Source organism: Vanellus vanellus, assembly GCF_965231255.1.
Source record: "Vanellus vanellus genome assembly, chromosome: 1".
NCBI lineage: Eukaryota > Metazoa > Chordata > Aves > Charadriiformes > Charadriidae > Vanellus > Vanellus vanellus.
In genome coordinates, this window is record NC_138905.1 from 59,448,916 (window position 1) to 59,476,413 (window position 27,498).

The following is a 27,498-nucleotide window of genomic DNA, read 5'->3' on the forward strand; positions in this document are numbered from 1 at the left end:
CCCCAGGATACCATTGGCCTTCTTGGCCACAAGGACACATTGCTGGCTCATGGTCAACTTGTCCACCAGGACTCCCAGGTCCTTCTCCACAGAGCTGTTTTCCAGCAAGTCAACCCCTAACCTGTACTGGTTTATGAGGTTATTCCTCCCTAGGTGCAGGACCCTACACTTGCCTTTGTTGAACTTTACTAGGTTCCTCTCTGCTCAACTCTAGCCTGTCCAGGTCTCATTGAATGGCAGCACAACCCTCTAGTGTATCAGCCACTCCTCCCAGTTTTGTTTCATCAGCATCATCATTTATTCAAGTCAAAACCACAGACAGCAAATTGAACCCACCTCCCTCCCTCATTGACTACTTGGAAAAAAAAAAAAAGTACCTTGAAAGTTTGATTTTTGACCTAAACATGTTCTTTGCACCTGTCAGCACATGAGGACCAGAATGTATGAGGAAAGTAACCTAAACTTGTTCAGGAAAGCCCATATGGTTGGACCTTGGGACTATGCACACCTCATCGCAGGCATCTTGCCTACTCCAAGCCACTAATGGAATAGGTCCATCCAGCGCTGTCTCAGGGATGAGTAAAACCCCAGTCCTTTTGGAGGGCCTCTTGGTGGCCTCCCAGAGAAAGGCTCTCGGTTGAGTGGTTGGGTTTCTACAGAGTATGCTGCTCCTCAGGCAGATGGTGAGCTCCTTCCCAGTCCATGGTGGCTCTTGCCCATGTTCACTAGGCTGCGGCGACTTCTGGTGGCACTCCTGCAGCAAGCTGACCTTGCGCCGCAGGCCACCCATCGTCCTGGCAGGCTCGTTTGAGTAACTGCACACCCCCAAAATAGTCATGGGTGAGAAAACCACGCCCCAAAGTCCCCCACTCCCACATATCCTCCTCTATGTGGAGCTGGCGCAGATACTGCTCCTTTCCAACTTGTTGGGTAGTGGTGTACCGTAAGGGGGGAGGACATTGAAGAGCAAGTATGGTTTTGGGAAGGGCAGCAGCTCCAAGCGGTGAGGGACGAAGGAGAGCGTGCTGGGCAGCCAGGCAGTTGTCAGCTGCCCTTGCAGCGGTGAGTAGTATCCCACGGCAGGGATGGTAGCAGTGAGCTTTCTTGGCATCAAGCTAGGAGCCTTTCAAGAATAAAAATGAAGTCTCGGGTGAATCAATACAGACTTTTAGTTAGATACAATTTACGACCAACTTTATTTGTTTCCCTGGTGCTCAGTAATTAAGAAGGAAAGTTTAGAATAGACTCCCTAAAACCTGGTGATGTGCTGTCACCCAGGGAGCAACATGAAATATCCTTTGTTTTAGCCATGGAAAAACTCCTGACAGGGAAGAGCCTGTGTGCCAGCCTAGATAATATTAACTGTCCTAGACTTAGCAAGGACATGGATCAAGGGCAAAAAGCTCTGGCCAGCCTAACAAGGCTGGACATCGTAAAGAGATACTGACTGTCTATAAAGAAGCATGGCTTTATGGCTGCAAATATCATATTTCTTCCTATTCAGGAAATTTCTGGTGGTAAAGATATTTTGATCCAAAGCATGATTTACAGTAAAATAGGGAAGGATCATCCAAGACATCCTCATGTCATATTTACGAAACAGGTTTCATTTAATGACGAATGGAACAATTCTTATTCCTAAAAAATGTGTTATTTGACCGTATTTTCTGGGATTTATCTTCATCATATTGCCAATTTTGCTTTTTCCAGTCCTCATTCTCTGGCACAGTCCCATTTGAAGAGGCGAAAGATAGCTACCTCTCCCTCAATGGCTTTATACATAGCTTCCAATACTCACTGTGATATCTGACTTGGGAGCAGGAATGAAGTCAACTTCCGTCAGATGCTGAAGGCCACCAAAGTTGCCAAATTTTTCATGTTTCCTCCACTTTGCTCTCTGGTTCTGGAACCAGATCTGGATACAGGCAAGAAAGAGAAGGCACAGAAATGAACAGGAGATGAAGGAGGAACTGCTCACACCCAACTACTTTCACTACTCTCTAAGTAAGTGACAGAAAACATTGACCTCCAGCTCAGCAGAACCAGAGACTGAAGCTAAAGGAAAACATTGGGTTCAACACAGCATCTTTCACACTTTGCAGAGAATGTGGGATCTCTACATTATCATGACAGTGTCTTTTCTCTCACAGCTCACCGAAAAACTAGGATCTCCCTGTTCAAGGAAAGACAGCAGGATGGGGTCTTCCAGGGCTCTCCTGGGAAAGCAGACCCTTTCATGGTCAAAGCTTTGCAGCAGTGAGGGCACACAGCATTCTGCTTTCCCTAGAAGGTGTGATTTGTTGCATGACAGAGCTTTTTCACCCTGTTCCCAAGTCAATAGACTGGGAAAAGACGTACTTAGATGCTTGGCTGGACTGCAATAAAAATGCGTCACCAGTGGAAATGTAGTAACAGGGTTCTGCCCATATTTAGCGGGTAACATTTTGAAATTCACGTAAGGGACCTATGCAAAAGATGCTACCTTCTAAATCACTCAGCAGTCTGAGTATGTTATCTGCAATCTCTCTTGCACTGGAAAACAGACAACTAATTTTCTGAAGGGAGTTTCTTTCATCTTCCAGCTGATTTGACCTATCTGGCTTCTGGCTGAGGCACACAAGTATTTATTGTGCAGCCACAGTAGTGCATCTTGCTGCATTGTTGTGAAAACTTGAATCCCCCTTTTATTGTAGTTTCTAGCAGGCTTAGGAACTTACTGTTTGAATGAAAACATTTCTTTCTAGGCAAGTGATTCACATGAACACAAGGTGTTAGTGATCAAAACCAGGTGCTGCTGGATGTAAATATGTATGTATTTTAAACCCAATAATGAGCAGCTCAATTATTTCTGCATCTCTTTCCCAGGAAGTAATGGGAATGTCAGGAGCCCTCTATTATATTGCTGATAGTTAGTAGTATCTGAGGTTACTGAAAGGACAGTCCTGTTTATCTGGCTTTGCATGTGTTTGAGAACTGCTTAGTCTGTATGAACTGCTACATTCCCTTTCTACCATGCAGGAGTTATATGGTGAAACAGCACCATAAAAATGACCTCTCTTTAACACCAATAAAGTGATTGAGGGCAGAGGGGGGGACTGAAGCCAAAATTCAACCTCTGAAGTGCTTCTTCCAAAGTCTGCACATGGGATAAAGTCCTCACTTCCAGAATATTTTTTTTAAATAAAGGCAAACTGTGTTCACAGATCAAACTGCTCTTTTTTGCCCAACCAGCTCTCTAACACCCTCACCCCTAAAATGATTTCTCAATGCCCACCCTGAATTTCTTTTACTGGGATTTGAACCTATTCCTCCATGCTCTGTCTACCACAGTTATCAAGCTACATATATCATTTATTCTCTGCACGCTACTACCCTCAATTTTCCCAGTGTTCCTGAGATATGGCACTGAGACAGAGCAAAGTATTCCCATGTGTGTTCATGAAAGCCACACCAGTGCTAAAGCCAGGGACAAGTGCTGCCTTAATCCTGCCCGAGGTTTCACAAAAGGCTCATTTGCCTTCTCAGTGGTCAGCAGGTTGTCTGAGAAAACAAGGACTAAAACAGAGTGCAGAGGGAGGATGTTGTTGTAGGAATGGCCTCCATTTGTTAGTCTCTAAGAATGTCCCTTTGTTGTTCTTTTGCAGACACATGACCAATGACCCAGAGCCTGCTGTACTAAAGAGGCAGCCTCTTCATTATTTTCCAGTCCCCTACTCTTCTTACCTTTTCATAGCACTATCATTAAAGATTTTACTGATAATGTAGTTCAAATTCACCTTTGTGTCAGTAAATGGTTCCTATGAGAGACCACCTTCGAAATGTCCTCATTTGCAGTCGGACAGCTGTTGCAGACCTAGCTTTTTGTCTACTAGCACATGCCATCTTGATCTGCTCTGTTTTCTTAATCCAAGCAGGGTGCAGGTCCGAGGCACGGTCCTTACAGTGACATGCCATCAATGTTATTACCTTTATCAACCAAATACATAGAACCACAGAACCACAGAATTATGGTTTGGGTTGGAAGGGACCTTTAATGTTCATCTAGTCCAACACCTCTGCCACGGGCAGGGACATGTTCCACTAGATCAGGTTGCTCAAAGCTCTGTCCAACCTGACCTTAAACACTTCCATTGATGGGAGACATCCACAACTTCCCTGGGCAATCTGTTCCAGTGTTTTGCCACCCTCGTTGTAAAGAATTTCTTCTTTATAACCAGTCTAAATCTGCCCTCTTTCCGTTTAAAACTGTCACCAATAATCTCATCATAAAAAGATGAGTTTGACAACATCTATTTTCCTTAAACCAGTGTTGATAAGCATTAAATATATTACCCTTTCTTTAATTCTTCATTAACAGAGACTCATATGAGCTTTATCACTGTTTTGCCAAAAATCAATGTTTGGCTGACAGGCCAGTCATTATCTGGTCATCCTGTTTACCCTTTAAATATTGACACAATATTAACTTTCTTCAAGGCCCCTGGAACTTCTCTTATGCTCCAGGACTGAATAAATATCAACACTGATAACCCAAAGTGCTTCTCAAGCAGCTTTTTAAGAACTACTGGAGGTAAGTCACCTAGATGCTTGGATTTAAATATATCTGTCTGTAGCAGCTGCTGTTCAACATTGTCGTTAGAAAGTGTTTCATCATCATCATGTGATACTACCACCTTACCTGACATATTTCCAAGGATAGAGCAGAAATTATGACTGAACATCTCTGCCATTTCTGCATTATCCTTGACAGTCCCTCTGTTCCTATAAAGTAACAGATCAATATAATTGTTCACTTTTTTGGTTCATTCTTAATGGACTTTTACTGAGTTTCTGATGATCCTTAATTTTTCTCACCAAAGCTTTGGCTTGTATCCTTCTGCTTTACTTATTCATTTTTTATAATTTATTGTTTCTAATGTTTACTCATCCTGCGTTCTTCATTTCGTATTGCATGTAGGCATGCACACCTGCAGGGATATAATTCCATCTATCCACTTAAACTGTTTCATGGGAATCATAGCTTTGTTTCTTGACTGGAGGACACAAGGTTTTTTGCACAGTTATGAAATGTTTCACTTGGTTACCCAAGGGTTGCTCACTTTTTTTTTTCCCTGGTTAAATTATCTCTGAGGTCATTTGACTTGTACTACTAAAACCTTTGTCAAAACTATTATTTCAGTGTACTGAGAGAATATATAAATTCTCTGCACTCTATTTTGTTTGTATTTGACAAATGCAATCAATCAAAATTATAACAACTTGTAACTTGCATCATTGTTACTTCTAATTTTTAGTTCTGTGGCCAGTTCCCCTTTATCAGTCAAGATGAGGTGAAATGCAGAATTTCCTGTGTCACGTGTAACACTTTGAATTGGGAATTTGCCATCTGCAATTCATACACAAGGGGCTTTTTGCTTCCTTCATGTACATCTCAGGCTGATGTTTCCCATGAAAAATCCTCCCCCCACCCCCGATTATAAATGATTTTTTAAACAGAAGATCGCCCTGTACTTTCATGTGATTTGCTGTTCTGTTGGGAACACTGACTAGTAGCCCAACTTGTGCTTTATACCACTGGGAATGCATTGTGGGTGCACTGATATCGCTAATGGGCATATTACAGCTATGCTGTTCCAGTTTTCCCTGTCACCTAACTGTGAAGCAATATCATCACGGTTAGTCGATAGTCCCAGGCATGTCATAGTCAATAAACTGCTCTGTGTTGAACTTTGATTGTTAAAGTGGGATATGTGCATAGAAATACACCGATCACTGTAGCATTATGACAAGGACAGAAACTGCCTTGTGCAAAAATCATCACAACAGTGCCGGGTAAACAACAACAAATTCCAATACACAGTGGTATGTATATGCTAATATAACAGATTTCATATGCAGTAAACATTTGGATCAATTTCGAGCTCAGTCAGCAAGACTACATTACAGCTGGGGGGAACTGGATTAGTTTCCATGCACTGAAGTTACAGCCAGGGCATTTCTAGTCTGTGATATCAAAATATAGAACAGTAAGAAAGTATTTTCGTTTGGGCAGTTATTTTCACTTTTTTTTGAGACCCTGTAGAAGATGGATGTGGATGACAGTTTGTACTGGATGTACATTAGTCTATAAAAGGTTGATAAATGATTAATAAATATTTTCATAAATGGCTGCTCTGTCACTACAGCATCCAACAGGTTGCTCATAACCATCTGTAACTCCCATTTGCTAGGCATTTAGTATGCTTAGAGCTCCTATTATCCCTTTGATTAATCCCATTTGGTTAGTCCCAGCTGGGCGACAAATACTTTTTTCCCTATTTGTAAAAAGAGAACTGTGATACTGGACTCCTCTGTAAGGCACCAGAGAGGTCACGTATTTCATTAGTGTTGTCACCCAGGCATAAACTATTAAGAACATACTCTGAATAAAGAATTGGTGCGGTGATCATAGCCTTTTGGAGACACAATGTACCTGAACTCTGGCTTCTGGGAGGTTTATCTTTGCTGCCAGTTGATTGCGAATATGGACATCTGGGTAGTGAGTCACTTGGAAAATCTTCTCCAGTTCCTGAAGCTGCTCAGCTGTGAATGTTGTCCGGATTCTCCGTTTCCCTTTCCTTTCAACTGCGAGAACAAGGAAAGGTGCATTGCATTTTATAGGAAAAGGCCACGGGGCCACAAGAAGATTCAGAGATCCATCAATTTCTGTAAATTGCTATGCAGCTGGGATGGCCCCCCAACACCTTCTAGAGAACTACTTACCATAGATGACTCTGTCCTGACCCAGCAGTGAATGTGAATGAACTCCTTTACCATTCAAGGACTGAGTCAAAAGCGCACATTTGAAGTGCTAATTCCATTGATGCACTGCATGTCAAGAGATACAAAACCCTATGTATTTTAAACACAGTAGCCTTGCAATGGGTTTGTCATCAAAGTCCATTAGTGTTGGACCGACCTTTGACCCCTTTTTACTCCTGCCTGTCACATGCACACATTGGTTGCTAATTTATAATCGCTTATTAACTATTTGTGAAGAAACCCTTAATGTAAATGGAATGAAAGAGTAAACATTCCATTTTGTCTTGGTGCTATTCTCATGCCTGTAACGAATCACCATCTTTCTTTCAGCTCATAAATTTTCCATCCCTGTCTTTTCCTGTCATACTGGTCTTCCTAAGCTTTCCTTAAGCACTGAGGTATTGTCTTATTTCATTGTCACTCTATCGATTTTGATGAATTTACTCCTGCTGTATGCCTGCAAGATCAAAGAGTACTCAAAACGCGTGAACGTTGTGGAGGGAAGTCAACCGTTCCAGACTGACTGACCGCCACTCTCTTCCCATACCATTCGCTTGGCGGTATTTAGGGATAGCCAGCAGTTTCACTGCAGTGCGACAGTGGCATTACAAAAGTTCCCTTACAAAGACAAGTAATGGTATTCTGACTGCACCGTTGTGGTGTGGGGACTTTCTAAAAAAGCTTAGCCTTAAGAACTACCAGGCCGCAAAACCCATGGAGCAGTTTACGGGGAACTTTGGGTGCTGTGAATTCCAGGGGACTCTTAGACTGCTCCATTCATTCACCTACTGTGGTGTGACCACATTAAGACTTCCCTCAGCACTCCTATGCTGTTTTGAAACTGCCCTCCTACACCAGGGTATTTTATTTAGATCATGAACTCTGTATGCCGCTTGGTGTAAGCTAGAATAAGGTCTAGGTTGCTCTGAAATGATGCTGAAGGGCTGATGTCCTGCAAGGAGGTGGAGAAAGGAGCAGCAGAAGTGAGGTCTAAGGCGGCCAATCTGCAGAACATGGAGTTCAGCCTTGTCCCAAGGCTGGAATCCTCTCTCATGCACAAATGGAGTATCTTCTAGCTGACACTGAATGACCAGTGCAAAAGCCATGGCCCAAGCATTGTGAGTCACAGGGTTTTTCCTACTGAGCTTGGAAAACTGCAGCCTGATAGGAGCATAAAAGTTCTCATATCACTAGTGACTCTGATGAGCTTGCTACTCAGTGACCTAAAGTAATTGGCAATGACACCATGTTGCTTGAGAAAATGATCTTTTTGAGTAACTGCTTTTTGTCTTCTATGGTCTGATGACAACTACCAATTCATTCTATGTAAGTAGATGGGTACATTTCCTAATGTGAACAGTAAACCTAAGAAGATCGTTTTAGTCCCTCAAAGAGGCTTGGTACTTTTTCCTTCCTTTTGTTCAACCATTAACGTAGCCTTTTCCTTTTGGGGGCTAAAGCAGTGAAAAAGGTAACTAAACACCTTGGCCAATATAAATTGGGCTCTGTGCCAACCAGAACATGACATTTTTCATTCTGTAATCAAAACTTCATTGTGACTCTGTTGACACAGAAAATAAGGAATAAAAAATTCTGTCCACTGACTGGATAGGAAGGTGCCTAGGACATGGTATCTAGGGACCAGTAAATGAATATATTCCATTGTGGACATTTCATCTTTTCTAAACCTTTCAGGTAGTTTGAAAAGAAACCAGTCTTGCAAGAATAACCGAGGAGTGTCATTTATCATAAACACTGTCAATACTCCCATATCTCAGAGACAGCCTAGTAAAGCTGATGTCCAAAACAGTTAAATCTGTATCTAATGACTTTTCACTGGCCTATCAAAGTACTACTCATTAGACTGTAGGGCTGGCTTCAGCCCCAAGGGAAAAATGTTATTTACGCTGAATCTTGCTGGCACTACTGGGGCAGAGATCTGAAATGAGAAACATTTTCATACGTTTGTGCTGGATAGCAATGAGCACCCTCTCCTAAGAAGCCCCGATTACAAAGTTGCATCTACTTGAATCTTCCCCAAAGATGGCTGTAAGGGGGATTTATTGCTATATTGATTAAAAGGTTATCAGTGCTGAGAATATGAATCTCAGGACACTACACCCCCTGTAGATAAGGTAGAGCTAAAAGTTCATAATGGTGTCTTGTCTGGAAGATTTTCACCTCACACCTCTCTGGGGGGGGCTGGCCTCCATATCCTCCTGGGAGATACTGCAGACAGGTAAGATTGAGTGCAAAGGTAGTACTTTGTCAAGCACATCGTGATCTGTCACACAGTAATTAATCTTCTTGTTATATTTGTATCATTACAACGTATGGTATTTATATTTCTCTAGCACAGGGCAATTATATAGCAGATTCCGACGAGTTTGCCCTGACTTTGTCATGGTCTTAGAAATTTGAGGCCTCCTTGAGATGTCCCGTATGTCTCCCTGAACACTGAGCTGAGCTCCTGCCTCCATCCAGGGTAGAAGACTGGCTCCACAAACCTGGGAGAAGCTGCAGTTGACCTCCAACATTTCCTGAGTGAAGCAAGAGATCCTAGCTCAAACTGTGACCACATCCTTGTTCCTGTGGTCCCAACTGTACATAAACATCTGGGCTGCTGGCAGGGTTCTTGTCCTGCCGTGTTTTGTATGCCCAGGCAGTCCGTGTACCTTCTAGCAATCAGAAAGCCTTCAGGAGAAAGAGAACAAACCTGCCTATCTCCTGGAAGATTTCTGAATTAGCAAAAAAAGACCTTTTTTTTTTAATGCATTAGATTAATGCATGAAATATAATTTCATGACTATGCAAAGCAAGAAAGAAACTGTCTACATTTTAAAATCTCAGATGCCACATATATTTTAGTATTCCACCATTATGCAGCAAATAATGATTTAGCCCAGTATAAACCCTTCTGTCTCATTCATTAACTAGACTGTATAGAAATGGGATGACTGAAGTGAACCATGATAGGATTGAAGTGAATGCCAAAGACCAGCTGGATCAGACATCATCTCAATGGTCACCATACAAACAGCAATCATTAGTTCTTGCTTGTAAGCACACATGATGACAACCATCACCTCCTATTTATAATGTGGAATCAAAGCTAAGGCTAAGACTTTTAGTGCCCAAACCAGAGAATACTACATAAGTTAGAAAAAAATAGTTTACATTATTCGGCCATGCTAGCTGCAGGACTTCTCCATAGACAGTACGTTCATACACACCAGGAAGAGAGACAACAATGTGGATATCTATCCTTGGCTACCACCTTAACTAGTTGCGGCTGCTGGAAGGACACTTGGTGCAGAGTCCATTGGATTAGTCAGCCTACAGATAGACTCAAGAAATCAGCTGTTACAAGCCATGAAATACCATCTCTACAGGGCCAAGGTGTGGAACAACCTCAGTAAAGATCATGAGTATAGAAGCTGCAAAGTCTATCCTACAAAGAGTTTATGAGAATGAGAAGACAAAGGCTGTGCACAGCTGGTGTAAGTTTGGGAAGAAACTTTTAGTTGAGCTGGGACATCTTATGGTACCTGAGAGCTGGATCCATTACCTTAAACCACACAGTATTTTAAACTTTGCTGGAGATGGGATGGGGAATGGATCTTCCTGATAATCTCTTACTGTACTCTGTCCCACTGACAGCTAAGAAGTGTCCAGGATTAGAGAGCATGGCTTCAGAGAGGATAGGCTTGTTTCTGATGTCTCGTATCAGCTTCTTTGGTATGAAAATGACCCAGATAACTTGTTGACGGAAAAAGAAACTCCCTATCAGTTCACTCTTACATCCTCCACATTTTCCCTTCTTGAAAGGTGAACTGTTTTACAGATGAAACTCTTATGTAAGGGAAGGATCTACACAGTGCTCAGAAGTGTCAATCCTATTGAAACCAGATTTTTCAAAGCTGAAACTCATCAGATTAAACAAAATACAATAACACGAGGTCAGCTATGGGCCAGTAGAGACTGAAGGACAGGCTTTGACTTCAACTGGAAATGAAATTAAATTGCTAACGAAATAGACTCCTGTGAACTAATCAAGGCTTTTGCTGGTAGGAAATCTAGAGGAGTGCATTTTTTTTCTGTAAGTAATCAGTCATTCTATTTTTTTTTAACTATGAAAAACCACAAAATATCTAGGACTGTATGTTAACATTTTCTCTTGCAAGATGAAACTTTCTCTGACTGTAGCTTTGATACTTCCCTTTGCCTTGGGACCTTAGCTTAGAGATCCCATAGCAAACAACAGCATTCAGAATTACAGTCTAATAAAGAATGTGGGTGGAAGATATAAGACTAGAAAGTGTTGGAAGTGTAACATTGGCTTTACAGACGTGGCTCTAGAGTCTCTGGGGAAATAAGACTCTGTCTGAGTTTCCTGAGCTATTTTCTATGTAAAAGATGGGGATATTCAAGTGTGCTTTTATGCTCTGTGAAAGTCATTTGCAGGTTAGCTGACTGCTGAAACCAAGCCTGAAAATACCAGGCAACTAAATATGTCAGCTTCTGCAGATGCTTAGAGATACAGCTGTCTATACTTTGCCTTGCTGTTGACATTGGAAGGACCAGATTCTCCATGCTGATAAAGCAGTACAGCTCCTTTAAATTCAGTAACAGGCTCCATTTGTCCTCTGCAGATGTGGCTTTATTACTAGGTCAGACTTGGAGCAAGCTGAAACATTTGAACTTTGTAGAAACACAGACTCTTCTTGGAGGTGCGCAGTGAAAGGATGAGATTGATGGGTATGAGTTGCAGCAAGGAAAATTCTGATTACATAACAGGAAAAAATGTTTTCACCATGAAGGCAGTGGGCCTGTGGAGGCTTAGAAGTCTCCATCCTTGGAGATATTCTAAGCTTGACTGGACAAAGGCCTAAGCAGCCCGATTTAAGCTGGCCCTGCTTAGAGTTGGGGTTGGACAAGATGGTCTCCAGAGGTCTCTCCTAACTTACTTTATGACGTGATCTCTGACCTCCAAATATCCACATGGTCTGAAGCTGCCCCATCATTCCTTTCCTAAAAAGGGAATTTAAAGGGAATTTAAACTCAAGGAGTCTGATTTGCAATTGCTTATTTACACAGTTCTTGCTTAGTATACTATGGCTTATTTCCAACATTCAATATAACACAGGTACATGATATTAGAGATATGAGCAAACCAATGCCAAAGACTACTGCTTATACCCGAGTTTGCTAAGTAAAAGATATGCAGCTGCAGCAACGCCATACTTGGGCAAATTCATTTTGGACTGTAGTCAGTAGGCAGATAGCCTATGGTACACCTTGCACTGCTGTTTCTCAGCTGCCCTGCATACCCGAACCAGATAGACAAATGCTGCCTCAGTGAGGTCTCTGCAAGTGCATCTCCCATTAGCACTTAGCCCATTAGCAGGCTAAGACTGTACCAAGCCTACTTGCTGTCATTATAAGGGTGCATATGCTGGAGAGATAAGGAACTAAAAACCCAAGTGAAGGGCTGGAAATCAGTGCTGGCACATATTTCCTTTGGAGCATCTAATCTAGGTAGATGAAAACTGGTGGGATCAGTTTATCTTGCCGCAATCCTCTTTGTCATTTCTGGACAGGCACCCTCTCACAGTATGTGATAACCAGATCCAAAGATTTTGCTTCTTCTTTGACAAGAAGATAGAAAGTAGTTACATAAGCAAGCAAGAGGCTTTAGCTAAATATCCTCAGAAATATATTTTTCTCTGTGTAACAAAGTTGACTGTATCATTTGTTTCTCAGAAAGAAACTCAGGAGCGTTGAAAAAGAGCCTCATTGTATCTGGTTAAGTTCTATTTTTCCCTTTTAGTCTCTTTAAAAGAAGTTCCTCTCTCTCTTCTTTTTAATTCAACCAATTACAGATACGTGGGTCTCCCAGCCACTTCCTTCCCGTGGCTTTTCTGAACCTTATTCTCTGGTGGTGACATTCTGCTCATGGCAGCCAAACCCACAGCAAAACCAATTGCAACTCTATCACAGAGTTATTACGAAGTGCTGATGGCGTCAGGACAAAACGTGCTTGTCTGTGTACAGAGATGTATCCATGGCAGTCCCTCTCCTAGTTAAAGAGGTGGCTCATGGCTTTCAAAAGAGCTTGCGCTGCAATATTTAGGTGGGAGTACGGCAGTGTGGCTAATCGTTATTAAAGTGGTTTTCCAGCCTTCGTTAAGAAGGACTGGCATAGCCAGCGAGACTGATCCTAATTGGATAGGTACAATGTGCTCCGGATAGAGCCTCCTGCTAGTGAAAAACAGCATTTAGCATCCAGCTGCTGGCTGTTCAGGCATTGCAGAAGTTAAGACAGAGCAGCACGACTCGAACTTTTAAAGGCTTGACTTCCCTCCCTTCAGTCCAAAACTCCTTGACAGAGAGTTGCTTCCACCCTGGTGCAAAGCACAGTGCCTAATCACTTGACAGCACGGCTGAAATGCAGAGAGGTACAGACTTGAGGTGGTATGGATGCTAAAAATACCAGACCTGAAACGTGTTTAAGCAAGCTGTGTAGTGGCGGCCAGGGGAATTTCTTAGTCTGCTTGTCAGAGGCATTGGCAAAGAGTAGACAGTTCGTATGAAACCATTCATGTGGACAGTTCGTTGTGGAGAATGGTGCTCACCATCAACCTGAGGCCCTGATGAATTTAACCCTTCCCATCTGCCAGCAAAGAGATAACGGTGTTTACAAATGCTGCTGCCCTGAAATGGTATTGTGTGTAGCTCTGGCACAGCCAGTGGTCAGCAAAGTATCTGGAGGAAGGAGCACACAGGCCATGGTCTGAGGGACCCCAACTGACATTTGGATGCGTTAGTCTCCATCACCTGATATAATTTCAGCTAAATCTCAGGCTTGAAACTTACTTTCTGTGAACTTTCGTCCACTGCCAAACTTTACCTCAAAGACCAGAGAACAGTGACCAGCCTAATCCAATAACGGTTCTCACTGAGGAAAACAGGTTCCCCAGCACTCTCCTCACACTCTTTGGTCAACCACCTTTGTGAGAAAACAGCCATTTGCCCATGGAGAAAGCCGAGATTATTGCAGGTTGCACAGACAGCTTGTTTTCTACTTTATTCCTGGTCTTTGTGGTTATTTGTGCCTGCAAACCTCTAGACATCAGTTGGGCATGCTTGTTTACATCCCTGCCTCAGAGTCTGTGCTCCTTCCAAAACAGGATAATTCTATCATTATTTTAATGCGTAGTCTCTGCTGTTTCTTATTTCAGAATAAAGCACTTGCTAATACAGTAGGTAAAAGGCTTGCCCTCAATTTCAAAGAATAGTAATTAAAAGCACAAATCCCGTGGATGTAATGAAAAGTTCTCAGATAATTTAGGAGAAGCCAATAAGTACTCAGAAGACCTTTGAAATAAACTTATCGAGATGTGCCATCAACCTTACAAGTGGTCACATTACACATTTTTGACTAGCAGGAACAAATTAACCTCTGGGTCCTGTGTAATGTACCCTTTGGATCCAAAATTCCCAGGCAAGAAGGGGCTGCTGGAAGAAAGCATCGAATGCTAACATTTACTTTAGAAAACAAAAAACAATAATGAAGAAACAACAGAAACACAATTTATGATAGTCCCTCCAACTGCTGACAGCTTTGCTTTCTTCAGTGCTTACTTGTATCAGTGAGACGTCTGTGTGAACATAATCTGAAGGGTGGGAGAAAAGGATTCGGTTTTCATGCCTTTCATTTAATATCGAGGGTGTGATTATAAACAGTCAGTCTTCAAAGAGGGAGAAAAACAAAGAACCAGCCTGCAACTATGCCTCAGGTAAACTCACCAAAACAAGGTCAATGGTGTGTTGCATTTCTAAATGTATATAGGAATACTGCACTTCAGAGACACAGGGCTGCAGGGACTATTCACACTGACAAACAGAAGACTGGTAAGACAGCTAATGGCACCAAAATTATATATATATATATATATATATGCATTTATTTTTTCCTCCTGTTTTTCCTTTTCATTTAGAATTTCTTCCTTTTGTTTTGCAGGACAATGGGATGCTTGTGCCCTTTCTCTCAGTCCCATTGGCATATTCTGGGCAGCCGATAATTATCTGGGATTGTGATTATACAGTGCCTCATTGTGTCTTGAGTGTTTTGTAAATGCATTGAGATAAGTCAGCATATTGGGGAAAAGACTGTTTTGCGAGAGATAAACCATGCTGTTTCACAGGGGTACATGGATTTGACCATATTGTCCACAAATGAACAGTACAAAAGAATTTACCGCTTCCGAGAAAACATAAACACTAAGCTAAAGATGCCTGCAACTGGCATCAATACAGAGGGTACATGACTTATACTGGAAGTTCTCCAGGACTGAGATCATCTCTATATTTCTTGTTGTCTTGATGATAATTGCCACCAGAATTTGTCAATATGCTTTGGGATCAAAGTAGGTATCATAATTATAAAACTATTAGATTAATAACAAGATCCTTGAGCTCCCAGTCAGTGATACGCAGAGAATTTCTGCTGTGGAAATATTTGGATGATGCCACTTCAGTACGGCAGCCTCTTCTGCAGTGAATAATGGAGACATGAGCTTCAGGGAATTGCCACAACATTGCCCAGTTGTTCCTATGGCCTGAAACCCCCAGTTTCTGGTGGAATTAGGAGCCAGCTCCATTTATAGAAGGCTGATCTACCTTGTGCTTGAATTATTGCCCAAAGAAGAAATCCCACAAGACCGGGCATCTGTCGGTGTCTTTAGGTGATGCTGCTATCTGGCTTCTCCAAGGCACTGACTGCTCCCTTGCTGGAGCAGGGGACTGAAACCATTGCCCATGTGAAATGCTGGACACACTCATCCACTGCCTTTGGATGTAGATAGTTACAGCACACACAGAAAAATGTATACAATGACACCCAGCATGTGTAAAAGACGTTGCAAAAGAATTTCCTGTGAGAATCTGAACTAGGCTGAGATCTTGTACGTGGCAGTCTCCAGCAGGAGCTGCTGTAGGTCAGAGAGGTATGGGGGCACGTAATCCTCTCAGGCTCTGGTACTTGGTTGTTGTGAACTGGTCAAGTCCCAAGGGTGTCACACAGAGCAGAGAGAAGGAATTAAAAGGAAAGTGGGAGGTTAGTGTTTAATTTGGGGGTTTACATGGACATGTTGCTGTGATGCTGACAGCCAGCCACAAGAGTTTGCCTTGCATGTTCTTAAGTTTTGAAGACCCTGGCAGCAATGGTGGTTGCACATCGCAAAATGGCAGCAATTAATCCTTTCACAGAGAGCTGGCCCAAGCAGAGCCTGTACCCACAGCTCCAAAGTAAGGCCTCTTTCAGAATGGTCTCCTTCTAAAATGGGTTTTATCAGCGCTGCTTCCAAGAGCCAGGTTTTCCAAAACAGTTCGGCTGAGCTTCTCATGCAGAAGGCCACAAGTGAAAGCACTCAACATTCGGAACGAAGGCTTCCAAATTCAAATGGGGGCTTAGCAAAATGAAAAGCTACTGTCAGCATATCTCTAGCATATGAGGGATTTTCTCTTTTTTTTTTTTTTTTGCTTACAATGCAGCCTCTAAGTTCAAAGTGCAAGAGGCATTGCTTCCTGTAAATGGTTTGTGATAAGGGCATAAATCTGTTTAGTTTAAATGACACTGCATTTCTAAACCGTTTGGTAGCAGAAGCCATTTTGTGGGAAAAGCAAGTTTTTAGGAACTCTACAGAGTTACGGGCTTGCCTGGAAATATGATCCAAATCTATACTTCAGGGTCACAGTCGGGGTGCTCTTGCTATCTCAATATGCCCACAAAGGGCATATTGTCATGGCTTCCTTATCATCTTTCTCCTCCAATCCAAAAAAGCACCAGACAAACCCCAGCCCTCCCGCCTCCAAGGTGATTGCATAGCATGCTTGATTTCTTCTGCTCCCTGACAACTATACAGATGTGTACCCTTAGTCTGAGTCCTTCCTCACAAATTATGTAGGTGTTTTATATAGATAGAGGCGGTCAGGGAGAAAAGGGTGAGGGAAAACCCAGCCAAGGACTTCTGCTGTCTTCCACATCAGAAAGCTTTCCTGCCGCTTAGATTGGTGCTGTTTCCCTGGGTACTTGGTGTGGGCATCCTGGCTGTGGGTGTGGGGGAGGTCTTGAGGACACCTCCTTGGCATATGCTGTGGGCATCTGGCATCACCCAGGTGCCTTCTTAAAGGACCTGTAACTGGCCCGTAGCTACCATGCTGCAAGCGCGTCTGAAGCACTGCAGAGTTGACAGATGTGGAAACAGAACTTCAGTTGCTATCAGCTCGGCTGTAAGGATTACGGAGTGCTCCCACGGATGGTGCCAGCCTACCTCTCCCGCAGGCGCTGCTGCCAACCTCGCCTGAGAAAGGTGACTCCAGCCACAGCCAGAGGCAGGAGAAAAGGAGATGCCAGATCTTCCCCTCTAACATAAAGTGGAGGAAGGAGGCTGAAGTTTATGATGCTGGAAAGGATTTTAAACCCAGGCCTCCAGCTCTCTGCTAAGAATGACACAGTGCATGAACGGGATCCAAAGCATCATTGTTTGTGCACCGTGGGGAAAATGCCAGTCCAGTGCTTTAGGATCCTCCCCCCTCCTTCAGCCAGTTTCTATCAAAGGCTCAGCAACTGCGGGAACCAGTAGCCTAGAAAATGGCAGATCATTAAACCTCTGCTTGGTTTCAAAACCCCACTGCCACCAGGGAACAGAGGGATTTTGTTTAAAATGCCTTTAAAATATAAGTTGTCATTGAAAGGGCCTGTTCAGCTCAGCTCAGTTTTGTGCAGATTATTATATGCTTCCCCTTCTGCTTTGCTGATGAGGCTGGTACTGAACACTATGCTGGTCAATGAGGCTAAGTGGGGAGCTGGGACACCCGCCTCCTTCCTCTGTCACCCTGGCAAAGCCACCTCCCGGCTCTGGTGTGATCCCCGTGGCTGGGGACTCCCTCCCGCATGAAACATACTCCTTTTTAGCACTCACAGGCAGCTCTGAGTACCAGATACATACTGCCCTGGCTCTTCTGCGAGGATGCAATGTGATATTGCCCAGCTGCCATCAGCTGCTTGCAGCTTACAGGGCGGAAGCAGGCTAAAATATCCCGTTATCTTACAATGCTTCTCTCTGCATCAAGACAGACGCCGTCTCGTGCAGGAGGAGGAGGTGACAGCAGCTTGTCACAAGACTCTTGTATACCATAGCAGCAGCAGCAGGAACAAGGCTTTTCTTTCAAATGTATTTTACAGAAAGAAATGTTTCCTCTGCCAGCTTGCCGAGTATGGGCCGAGGAAGATGTGGGGATCTGAGAGAAGCCAGCTGAGTTACGCTGCATCTGCAGCCACGTGAGCCCATTAGGAGTCTTCAAAGGACTTAATTGAAATCGCTTTTTTTTTTTTTTTTCTTTCAGAAAGGAGCGAATAATAACAAACTATGCAGGAAACACCTTACTGCTGCTACTAAGAGCTTGTTTTCTGGAGTGTAGTGTGATCATCTGTATTAACCTTTCCTAAAACTGAAAGAACTTAAAGCAGATTTTGTCACATGCTACCAAGAAATTGCAGTCTGTCTGTTAGGAACTTGCCTTGTTCAGGTACCACGCATCCTGCTTAGGTTAAAGTCTCTGTGCAACATATTGGCAAAGTATATTTGTATGGTCCTTTGCTTTGGCTAAGCGATAGACTGCTGTTTCCCAATGCTCACAACTAATAGAATTTGAAGACATACCAACACGGCCAGGTTTGAAAATTGTAGCTGACACATCCTGCGTGCCAGACCTATTGCACATCGATAGTGTGCCTGTGTGTGTGCTGGTGACCTCTTCATCACCTGTGCAGTGGGTCCAAGGTGTAGAGAACACGTCGAGCTGATTCGGCATGTTCAGCAGCCTCACTCCCTGCGTTGTGCAATGCCCATTTACCAGGAAACGGGCATTGCACAACCCCGGGAATGAGGCTGCTGAACATGGTAACTGTAGATTGCCACCCCAAGTAGGAGGGCAACAAACACCCAAATCACTAAAATTGGCAGGGTTGGGAGGCCTGAGCTAGATCTTTAGCTCACAGGGTGGGTCTCCATGGCTTTGATGGCAAGACTGAAGAACCATCCCTGTGACTCAGCCAGGAGCTTAGCAGTAGAAATATCTGTGATGTCTGTTGCTAGGTATTGCCATGTACATCATTGTAAGATAACAACTGTGGTTTTGGGTACTCTGCAAGAAAGTTTGGATATAGAGGCACTCACCATGAAGTGGATGGTCCACTGGGAAATCGCATAGGTGATCTTCCTCTTCCTCATGTTTCCTTTTGCCTTCCAGATGTTTACGTGCTGTGTCCTCACCCAGGAGGGAAGCTGGACTGTCAGTAGGTCTCCTGCAGTGAGCTGCCTGCACTTTCTTTGTCCTGGCCATGGGTGTAGCACATGTGGCAGGGAAAAGAGTGTTGGCTGAAGGTAAGTCGCAGTCTAACTGACTCCTGCTGCTGGAATCTGTGAAGGACACAGCACAAGATAGCTTTGAATAAAGCAACTGTTGTTCAGCGCACCTTCTAGTTTGTGTGAAAAAAAGAAACCTGAATGTGGTCTAGATACTTTACCATTCAAACCTGATCATATTTAAAATGGCCTTAATGCTTCTGTGTTGTGCATCAATGCCAAGATGACCCCATGTTGCAGGGGCACGATCCTGGTGAATTTGACCCCTAAATATAGCCTACTATCTGCTTCCTTCCACCTTAAAACTTTCAATGGTCTTTTTGGGGAGTTTCAAAAAAAAGGACTGTAGGAGTAAGGAGACACAACCAAATGATCAAGAAAGCTCAGCTTCTCTGTCAGCGTCCAACTCGATGGCTGCCTTTTCTCAAGAACTCAGAAGTACAGTATATGTGGACCTGCTCTGAAAATCTGTCAGCAAGATTGTCATGGAATTTGCTGGAAACAAAATGCTTTTAAAAATGTGGCCCTTTCTTAATCATCACCGTAGGTACATCTGCCCTATAGGAAGACGGGCGAGATAATAGGCTAAAGGCCAGCGTCTTCCCAGATTCAAGTCCATTTGTCCTTTCTTCTATATCTGGGCTGCCTGCTGCTCAGATTTAGGTATTGGATAATTCTAAAGGCAGCCTTTGCCCAGGCTGTCAACATTTTCCATCTGCCTTTGTGACAGGTGACACTGGTGATATCTAGGAAGGTACTGACAGCCAACTCATCTTCATGAAATCACCTGCACACTCTTGTTGACAGGACAAACATAAGAGAAGTGCATATTGGTCCATTTTCATGAAGTGCAGCCATAAGGTTGGCTTAGATTTGAGCATGGGCATTATAAACAATCTCAGTGGGAGCTGAAGGTAACATCAGCAGTCACCAGTGGTGACATGTGCTAGGGCACCTTACCCTGAGTGGTGATGAAATTGATCACAGAAGCCACGATCTTTCTTCTGCCGTGGTGTTGCCTTATTACTAACACCGTCATCTCTGTGTGTAGCAGAGGCACTGCAAAGATCTTTCAGATTAGTTTTCTGCCCTCATGAATGTAGCATGAGTCCTTACTCTTCTTTATAAAGCTAATCGGACCTTGCAAAGCTATGCACTGAAATATAACATGCTGGGAAGCCTTATGGTTCAAAGCAGTGGGCTGTCTGTGGATGTTAGCATCACAAGAGAGGTATACCAAATACTCCCATTCTCTTACCTGCTCTTTTCTATATTAGAACCTCACCATAAGCCCAATTCTGGGTGCTTTATGCGCTGCGTTTGGTAGGTGCAATCAAGGCTCAGGCCTGACTCTCCAGACACAAGATAACTGGGTCTGTGCTACTTTAATGGCAAACCTAGAATTTGATCTAGTTTTCTTCCATGCCTGGATTTCTTTGCTTGGAAAGGCAGAGTAAGAGACAACACAAGCGTAATGGACCCATTGGGGAATTCAGGTTCCACGGTTAGCATGACCCTGAAATGAATGTGACAGCACAGGTTTGTCTGTTATTACCACCAAAGAACATTAAAATCTTAATGCAATAATGGACTGCACTCCTGAGCAGTCACCCACATCTGGGCTCTGGGATTTGCAGCGCCTGTTCCCCACTCCCCTCTCATATTGAAACAGCAGCAGGTTTGAACCCCAACAAATTGTACCAGAAGAAATTCCATTTTTTAATACATATTTTACTTTTGGTGCAGTATCTAGCATGGGCAAAACATCTAAACTTTTAGACTTGCCAGATTTTTATTCTCCGAACAAATAACAAGTTCTATTTGTAACCAGCCTTGGAGCAGTGATAATTATAACATCTGGAGACAAAGTGCATAATTCTGCCCTCAGTAAAAGCCCACACAATAGGAATTTTACAGAGGGCTGACACTGACATGAAGAAAATGTGGTTACAAGAGCTCTGGAAATTAGCCAAAGCCCCGTGTCAATAAAGGATGGTTGTTCAGATGTTATCTTTTCAAATCATCACCAATCTTTGGGTAAACTTCTAAACACAATTGCATGTGTCCAGCCATGCAGACCTTAAAAACCTGGTATGAGGTTCACCTCTGTGTCTGAGGCATATTGTGCAAAATAAGACTCATTTAATTCCTTTAGGATGAACTAAGTTTAAGTTTTTTGGTGGGAAAACAGGTGAGGTTTTGAACAATATTTGCGGAATAAAGGAGAAGGATAGACCTGGGAGTGGTCACTAGCATGGGGCTGGGGTTAAACGATTTGCTTAAGAACTCAGAGGATATCAGTGTTGGCATAGGTTCTTAGCCAAGGATTTCTATCTCAATCCCCCATCCCTAAATTAAGGACTGCTTTGCTAGATGTGAAAATGAATATGTTACAGAATTGATGGTGCTTATATCCTACAGTAATGAAGAACATAAGGGTACCTGAGCAAGGTGCTCTTATGGGCAGTGATTAAAGCTTTCTAAGAACGACACTGGCATTTTCTAAACTATAGAAGACTTTTCACATGTATTCATCCTTCATACACAACTTTCCTCCCCCAAAATTTTTCTCTGAGGTGATCACATACACCAGTGATGAGCACAACTTATGTATGAGCATGGATATAGGCTGAAGAAGAGAAAACAGGGAAGGAACGGAAGACTGTCCTAAGCAGATGGGAAAATAACAATGTTTCTGTGAACTGCTTAAAAGGAGTGGGAAGATTTGTTGTTTGAGATCAAAGAAACAAATTAGAGCGGTATGAACCTTAAAAAGAGGCTGGAAAAATCAAGGAAATTTTCTGAAGGATAAGGTTGAAGATAGATGATACTGAGTTTAAAGCACATATCTGAGAGTTAGGAGCCCTAAGGTCTAATCCTATTTGCATTGCAACCTTCTCTGATGCTTTTTGTCCTGAAAGGGCAAGGAGACTGAAGTTGTAGCTTTTTATTTTTTGGTGGGTAGTCATGTGACTCCAGCAGCGAACTCTGAAAAACACCTACCAATTGGCATAAGGTAAAACTTCCTCCAGGAAAACCATGACGGGAATGCAGTTTTCTTTTCTGGTTGTTTGGGTTTTTTTGTGGGTGTTTGTTTTTTTTTAAGGGATGAAAATGACATTTCAGCCTGGCAGAACATGAGATATTTGTTACTGTCATGCACAGAAAGGACTTTGACTCGCGGCTCAAAATGGCTTTTTTGGCTTGACTTTCTATTGCGTAGGAAAGGACGGGAAATTTGAGGCAAGATAGTAAGATTTCTTTTTGGAAGCAGGAGGTTATTTCAGATGGCCTAAGTTTCATTTAAGCCTTTTTGTGTAATCACTGGATACAGACAAACCTGTGGTAGGCATAAGACTTATGATTTTAGGGTCTTACTAAGGCTGTGAACAGGGAAAAGTCTGCCACTGAGAAGTGCAAGCAGCTTTTTATTGTGCTGTTTTTCTCTTCTATACCTTTTTTTTTTTCTCTTTTAGGTGGTTTGCTTTCCCTTGTAATAGGTGGGGTGAATTGGTGATATTGGCCAGGTGGTATCTGTTCAGTTATATTCCTTCAGCTGTTTCCTCTTTTGCAATAAAGCTGGGTGGAGTGTTGCTAAGGGTGAAGTAAACAATCACCATATTGACATTTGTGTGTGAAGTGGCAGTTTTATTCCTATTAATTTGCATATCCTTAACATAATGGAGCATAACACAGGCAGAATGACAAAATTACTGTATCTGTTACTGCTTTTATTATTAATTTCCCAGGTGTAACGTCCTCATCCCAAGCTCTCCTTGACTTGATAAAGGACCTCCTGTTGGTGGAACCTCACTGGCAGAAACCGGAGGAGTAATGAACAATCATTTCAGATGTACTTTCAAGCACATTGAAATCAAGTTCCCAGGGATTTCAGAAGAAGGAATTCTTCTGAAATAGGCCTATTAGTCTCCTCTGTTTAAAATGAAAGAGTTGGCACTAAGGAGGAGATCAGCACTTGTTGGGTGTTTATTTGTGTCCCTTGCAAAGGCCGTGGTTACGCTTTTTAGGCACTGTGACAAAAAGAAGAGAGAAAAAGCATAGACTGAATACTAAAATGCCTTCTTGTTCACTATTCCTTTTTTAACTTGGTAAGAGTCTTTCAAAAATTTCAGTAGACTTCAGATCAACAGCTGCAGTTCCAGGTCATCTAGTAGCTGTGTTTGTGCAGTAAACTCACAAACGGTTAATACTGCAAAATGGGAAGTCGCACACTCCTGGGAAGAGTGCGCACTCCTTATTCCAAGTTCCCCTGGAATTACACTTACAAAAGCCTATGAACTTAGGAGTCAGGCCAAGAGATCTTCTCATACGTGATCAAGTCCTGCCCCAGCTTTCCATGAGAGGCTGGCACTGTATACCACAACAACATTTTTGTCAAAGAAGCATATAATAATTTAGGTTAAAAGCAACTTCTAGAAGTCACTGGTCCAACACCCCTGGATTTTCTTGGGAAAGGACTCCAGGGTAAGCTTTGTATATGTCCTTCATTTCTGACATTCTGCATCTTCTGGTCCTCTGGTCTTACCCATCTCCTCAGCTCTTAATGGCTAGATTTAGATTTCAGGACAAGTATGAACTTGGTATCTGCACTGCCTAGATCAGCAGATAAGTGGGATGATAATTTCTGCCTGGAGTATTTACCTTACGGTAGCCACAAGTATGCATGCGGTGCAATTTCCTGCTCTCATATGGATCATAGCTTTGCTCGGATCCATACCATATGGGATGTGGGAAATGTTCTTAAAAACCATAGTAAGATATAACTCAGCCCTGACTTGTAGTACTTCCTCCTTTGCTGCTGCTGAACTGTTCTGGGAAAGCAGCTGGATTTGGGTCCCATCCTGGAATTTCCAACAAGTTCTCTAGCTCATTTCAGTTCCCTGACCTTGGCCAGCGCTGAGCCAAATTAGATATGGCTGACTATTTACACAACTTGTTCAATGCCAGTGTTATATGGTATGAAGTTGAATGACTTTGATGAAATACAGCAATTATCCCAAGATGTACAGCATAGGGTATTGCACTTCTGAAATAAATAAACCTTATCTGCAAAAATCGGCAGTTCTGCTGGGCCACCAAAGGCTAATAAGCTTGGGTATCTCTTTGGTGTTAGTAAGAAACCAAGAGTGAGAAAGCTTAATTTTTATTCTCTTTTTTAAATAGTCTCAATCGATTGCAAAAGCAACGTACAACAACATTTTGGAATATCTCTACAGCTTTCCTGTTTTCCCAGCTCCAGTGATAGTTAAATGAATATTCATGTACATATACTGCTTCATTAGTTAACGTTTTACATTGCCTTAGGTATATTAATCCAACCTTGCTTTCTAGCAGGGGAGAGAAGAGTCACTATATTCTCTTGCTACAGCTACAGTCTCTCTCCGGTTAGGTGATGAAGTGAAATCAAAGGCAAGGCCTGGCTGTTCTTGCCTGCATTGCTTTCAAGGTGAAAAACTGACTGTACTCTCAGGTGGAGCAATTTGGGATGAGCAGTACTGGCAGTGCAGTAATGCAGTCCTAGGAACCCACCATGTCCTGCATACAGATTTGTCAGACCTTGTGCTTGGAGCGGCACGCTTAGCCGAGACACTCAGTGAAACAGGGCTCCAACATATTGATCGCAAAACAGACTTAATATAAAAAGGTCCTGTCTCTGCCACGCTTCTCTGTTCTCAGAGAAGAGATTCATGTTGTTAAAATGCAGTTCTATGGTCCATGTTATGAGCAGCACTGCCTTAATTTTCAGTGGTGTTATCTGTCTTACTTTGGATCCAGTGGCACAAAGTGACTGCCATGGGCCCTCTGGGAAGGACTTTCAGCTCACAAAACCTCACTCCCACAGAGTTTACACAAGCATTCTCCCCCTTCGCAACCTGGCACCTGGGGTCCCTCAGCACACAGGCCTCATTACACTTGCACCAGCATCAGCTCTGTCCTTGTCCACCCCTACAAACTACCAAGCTCTCGCTTGTTTCAGGACCATATTTAAAACATGGTCTGCTCTTGTTCAGGCCCGATCTGCACTGGCAGCTTTAGGAAACCTCTAAGTGCTGCAGTTCTCCAACAGTACCAGCAGTGAAACAGCCAAGCAACACTAGCTGTGGCCTTCAGCAACCTCATCTATCTTTGAAGCTGCCCTTTCTTCGAGCAGCAGGCTGGACTTCCAGTTGACCTTGAGAGGTCCTATTCAACCTCAGTTATCCTATGGTTCCGTGAAAATTCAGCAGCATGTTACGCCTCTTTCCCATAGACAGGTTTCTGTGGAAAGCTGCAGGCACAAAGGCAGCGGCTGTATACTCAGCCCCAAGCACTGGGGCTGCCACAGCTGTGAGATGTGTTATGTGCTGGTGCTGCCTCATGGCCAGGAAACAATATCTTCACAGAGTGAGTGAGGTTACCCTGTACCAGAGGTGAACAAGAAATTCCAAATCCTATGCAAAGCATGGCTGAGAGGCAGCGTTAGGGGGACAGGGCTTGAGCCCAACTGGTGACTAATGTTACACAAGTGAGTGTGGTGCTCACTTCATTGTAGTTCCCTTCCTGATTTAGGTCTTGTTTGCTTTCCAGTCAAGGCGAGTATCCAGTTTGGACATAAAAAGAGTTGAAAGTATGCAAATAAGCAATGGTTACTTGGACTGCCAGGCTTTTGGAAAAAGACTCTTTCCCTTACTGCTGGATGGTTCATCCAGAGTCCCAGGAAATAGGGTCCCGATCCATGAAAGGATCTCTCTGTGTTACAAAATATAAAGTGTAACATTAAGCTTTGTTGAAAGCAGATGAGCGAGAGGTGAGTGAAAATTTTCTGTCAAAACTACAGGTCATTTTTCAGCTAAGTGGATGTGTTTATATACATAAAACATCTCCTTTTCACGAAAGATTAAAAAAGAAGAAGAAATACTAAATCCAGAAAATGTTGGCCATCAGTTTTTGTTTAAGGAAAGAAAGAGACAATTTCTGTGTGGCTAAGAGTTCACTCAAGGCCCAAGTACTAAAACTGAGGAAACTGAAGGCAAAAGGGCTAATGCACTTGTTGGTTTGCTAAGATCGAAGTCATGCTAGTTTTCTACCAGCTGGTTTTATTTAGTTCAAGAAAGGACCTAGTGTCCATGATGATAAGGAGAAATGATTAAACAGAAATGCCTTCTCTTTTGTTGTTCCAGCAATTGAGTTCTAACATTCCTCAGCTACCATTACCCTTACAGACCATTTCTCCTGCTTGAGGATGAATGGTTGGATTTATCAGAAAATGGTACTGATGTGAGATTTGGCTGTAATTCCAGGCAACAGTCAGCTCTTGATATAAGTGAAATTCCAACAACTTCATTAAGTTGCAGCAGCTAGCTGGCTAGCTTCCTCAGTTTGAACGCCTGTCTTTCCTTATGACAGGTGATTCTTTTTTTTTTTTTTAATAACAAGAGTATTGTTTTTTAAAGGGAAAGACACCAGGATGTTGTATTTGTTTACAACAAGGACTTCTTGCTGTTACCGAAGAGATCTACCTGCAATAACTGTTCAGGTTGCATACCCACATCTCCAATGACATGAGGGCTTCATAATGTACAAAATCCCACCAAAGGCTGGCAGCAGAGCCCAGTCTACTGCAAGATTGAAAGCCAATTATTTTTAAAGATAATTTCTGTATATATAATGAATGATTTGTACCTGATTAGGGAAATCCCAGATTCCTACAAAAGCTAAAGAATAAAAATTCTACATAATCAAACAGGATAGTTTTAGGGGTTAAAAAGAAAGGACCATTTTCATTAAGTGTTATAACTTGTACTTACCAAAGGCCAGCGGCGACCCTGCTTTTAGGGCTGGAGGTCTCTCAACATAGTTACTTCTGTTCCTGGTTTCACTGCTTAGGGTGGTGCTGGCAGAAGGTTTCTTTAAGATCTCCTCAATGGAAAAGGACAGGCTGGGCTTCCCCTGGCTGGCACGCTCCCGGGGGTCTGTCATCTTCCTGCCAAAGTGGCCACGGGGTAGAGAGTCCTCTCCTGCTCTCCAGGCTCTCGGCGCACCCCAAGAAACATGCAGCTGGGAAGGTGCACGTCTCTCCCCACCCGTGCCCGGCCGACCTGCAGCAGCACTGGGAGGAGAAACAAAGGCAACCCACGAGTAAGCACACATGGCTGCTCCTCTCTGTTGATCAGCGTGGGACCAAGACCTGGGTGCCCATGTCTGGGGAAGACAGCATTAGAAGTGGAGGTGAAAAGTCTTACCAACCCCACTCACTGCCAAACTT

General features: G+C 43.0%; 1 protein-coding gene across 1 annotated transcript; it reads right to left on the reverse strand.

Annotated features, from left to right (window-relative positions):
- Nucleotides 1-886: 886 nt before the first annotated feature.
- Nucleotides 887-27,212, reverse strand: ISX (intestine specific homeobox; the record flags this gene model as incomplete). The annotated part of the gene is made up of 5 exons (XM_082493311.1): nt 887-1,123; nt 1,799-1,915; nt 6,473-6,624; nt 19,044-19,286; nt 27,041-27,212. The coding sequence occupies 5 exons, from the start codon at nt 27,210-27,212 to the stop codon at nt 887-889; spliced, it is 921 nt and encodes a 306-aa protein (XP_082349437.1).
- Nucleotides 27,213-27,498: the final 286 nt, after the last annotated feature.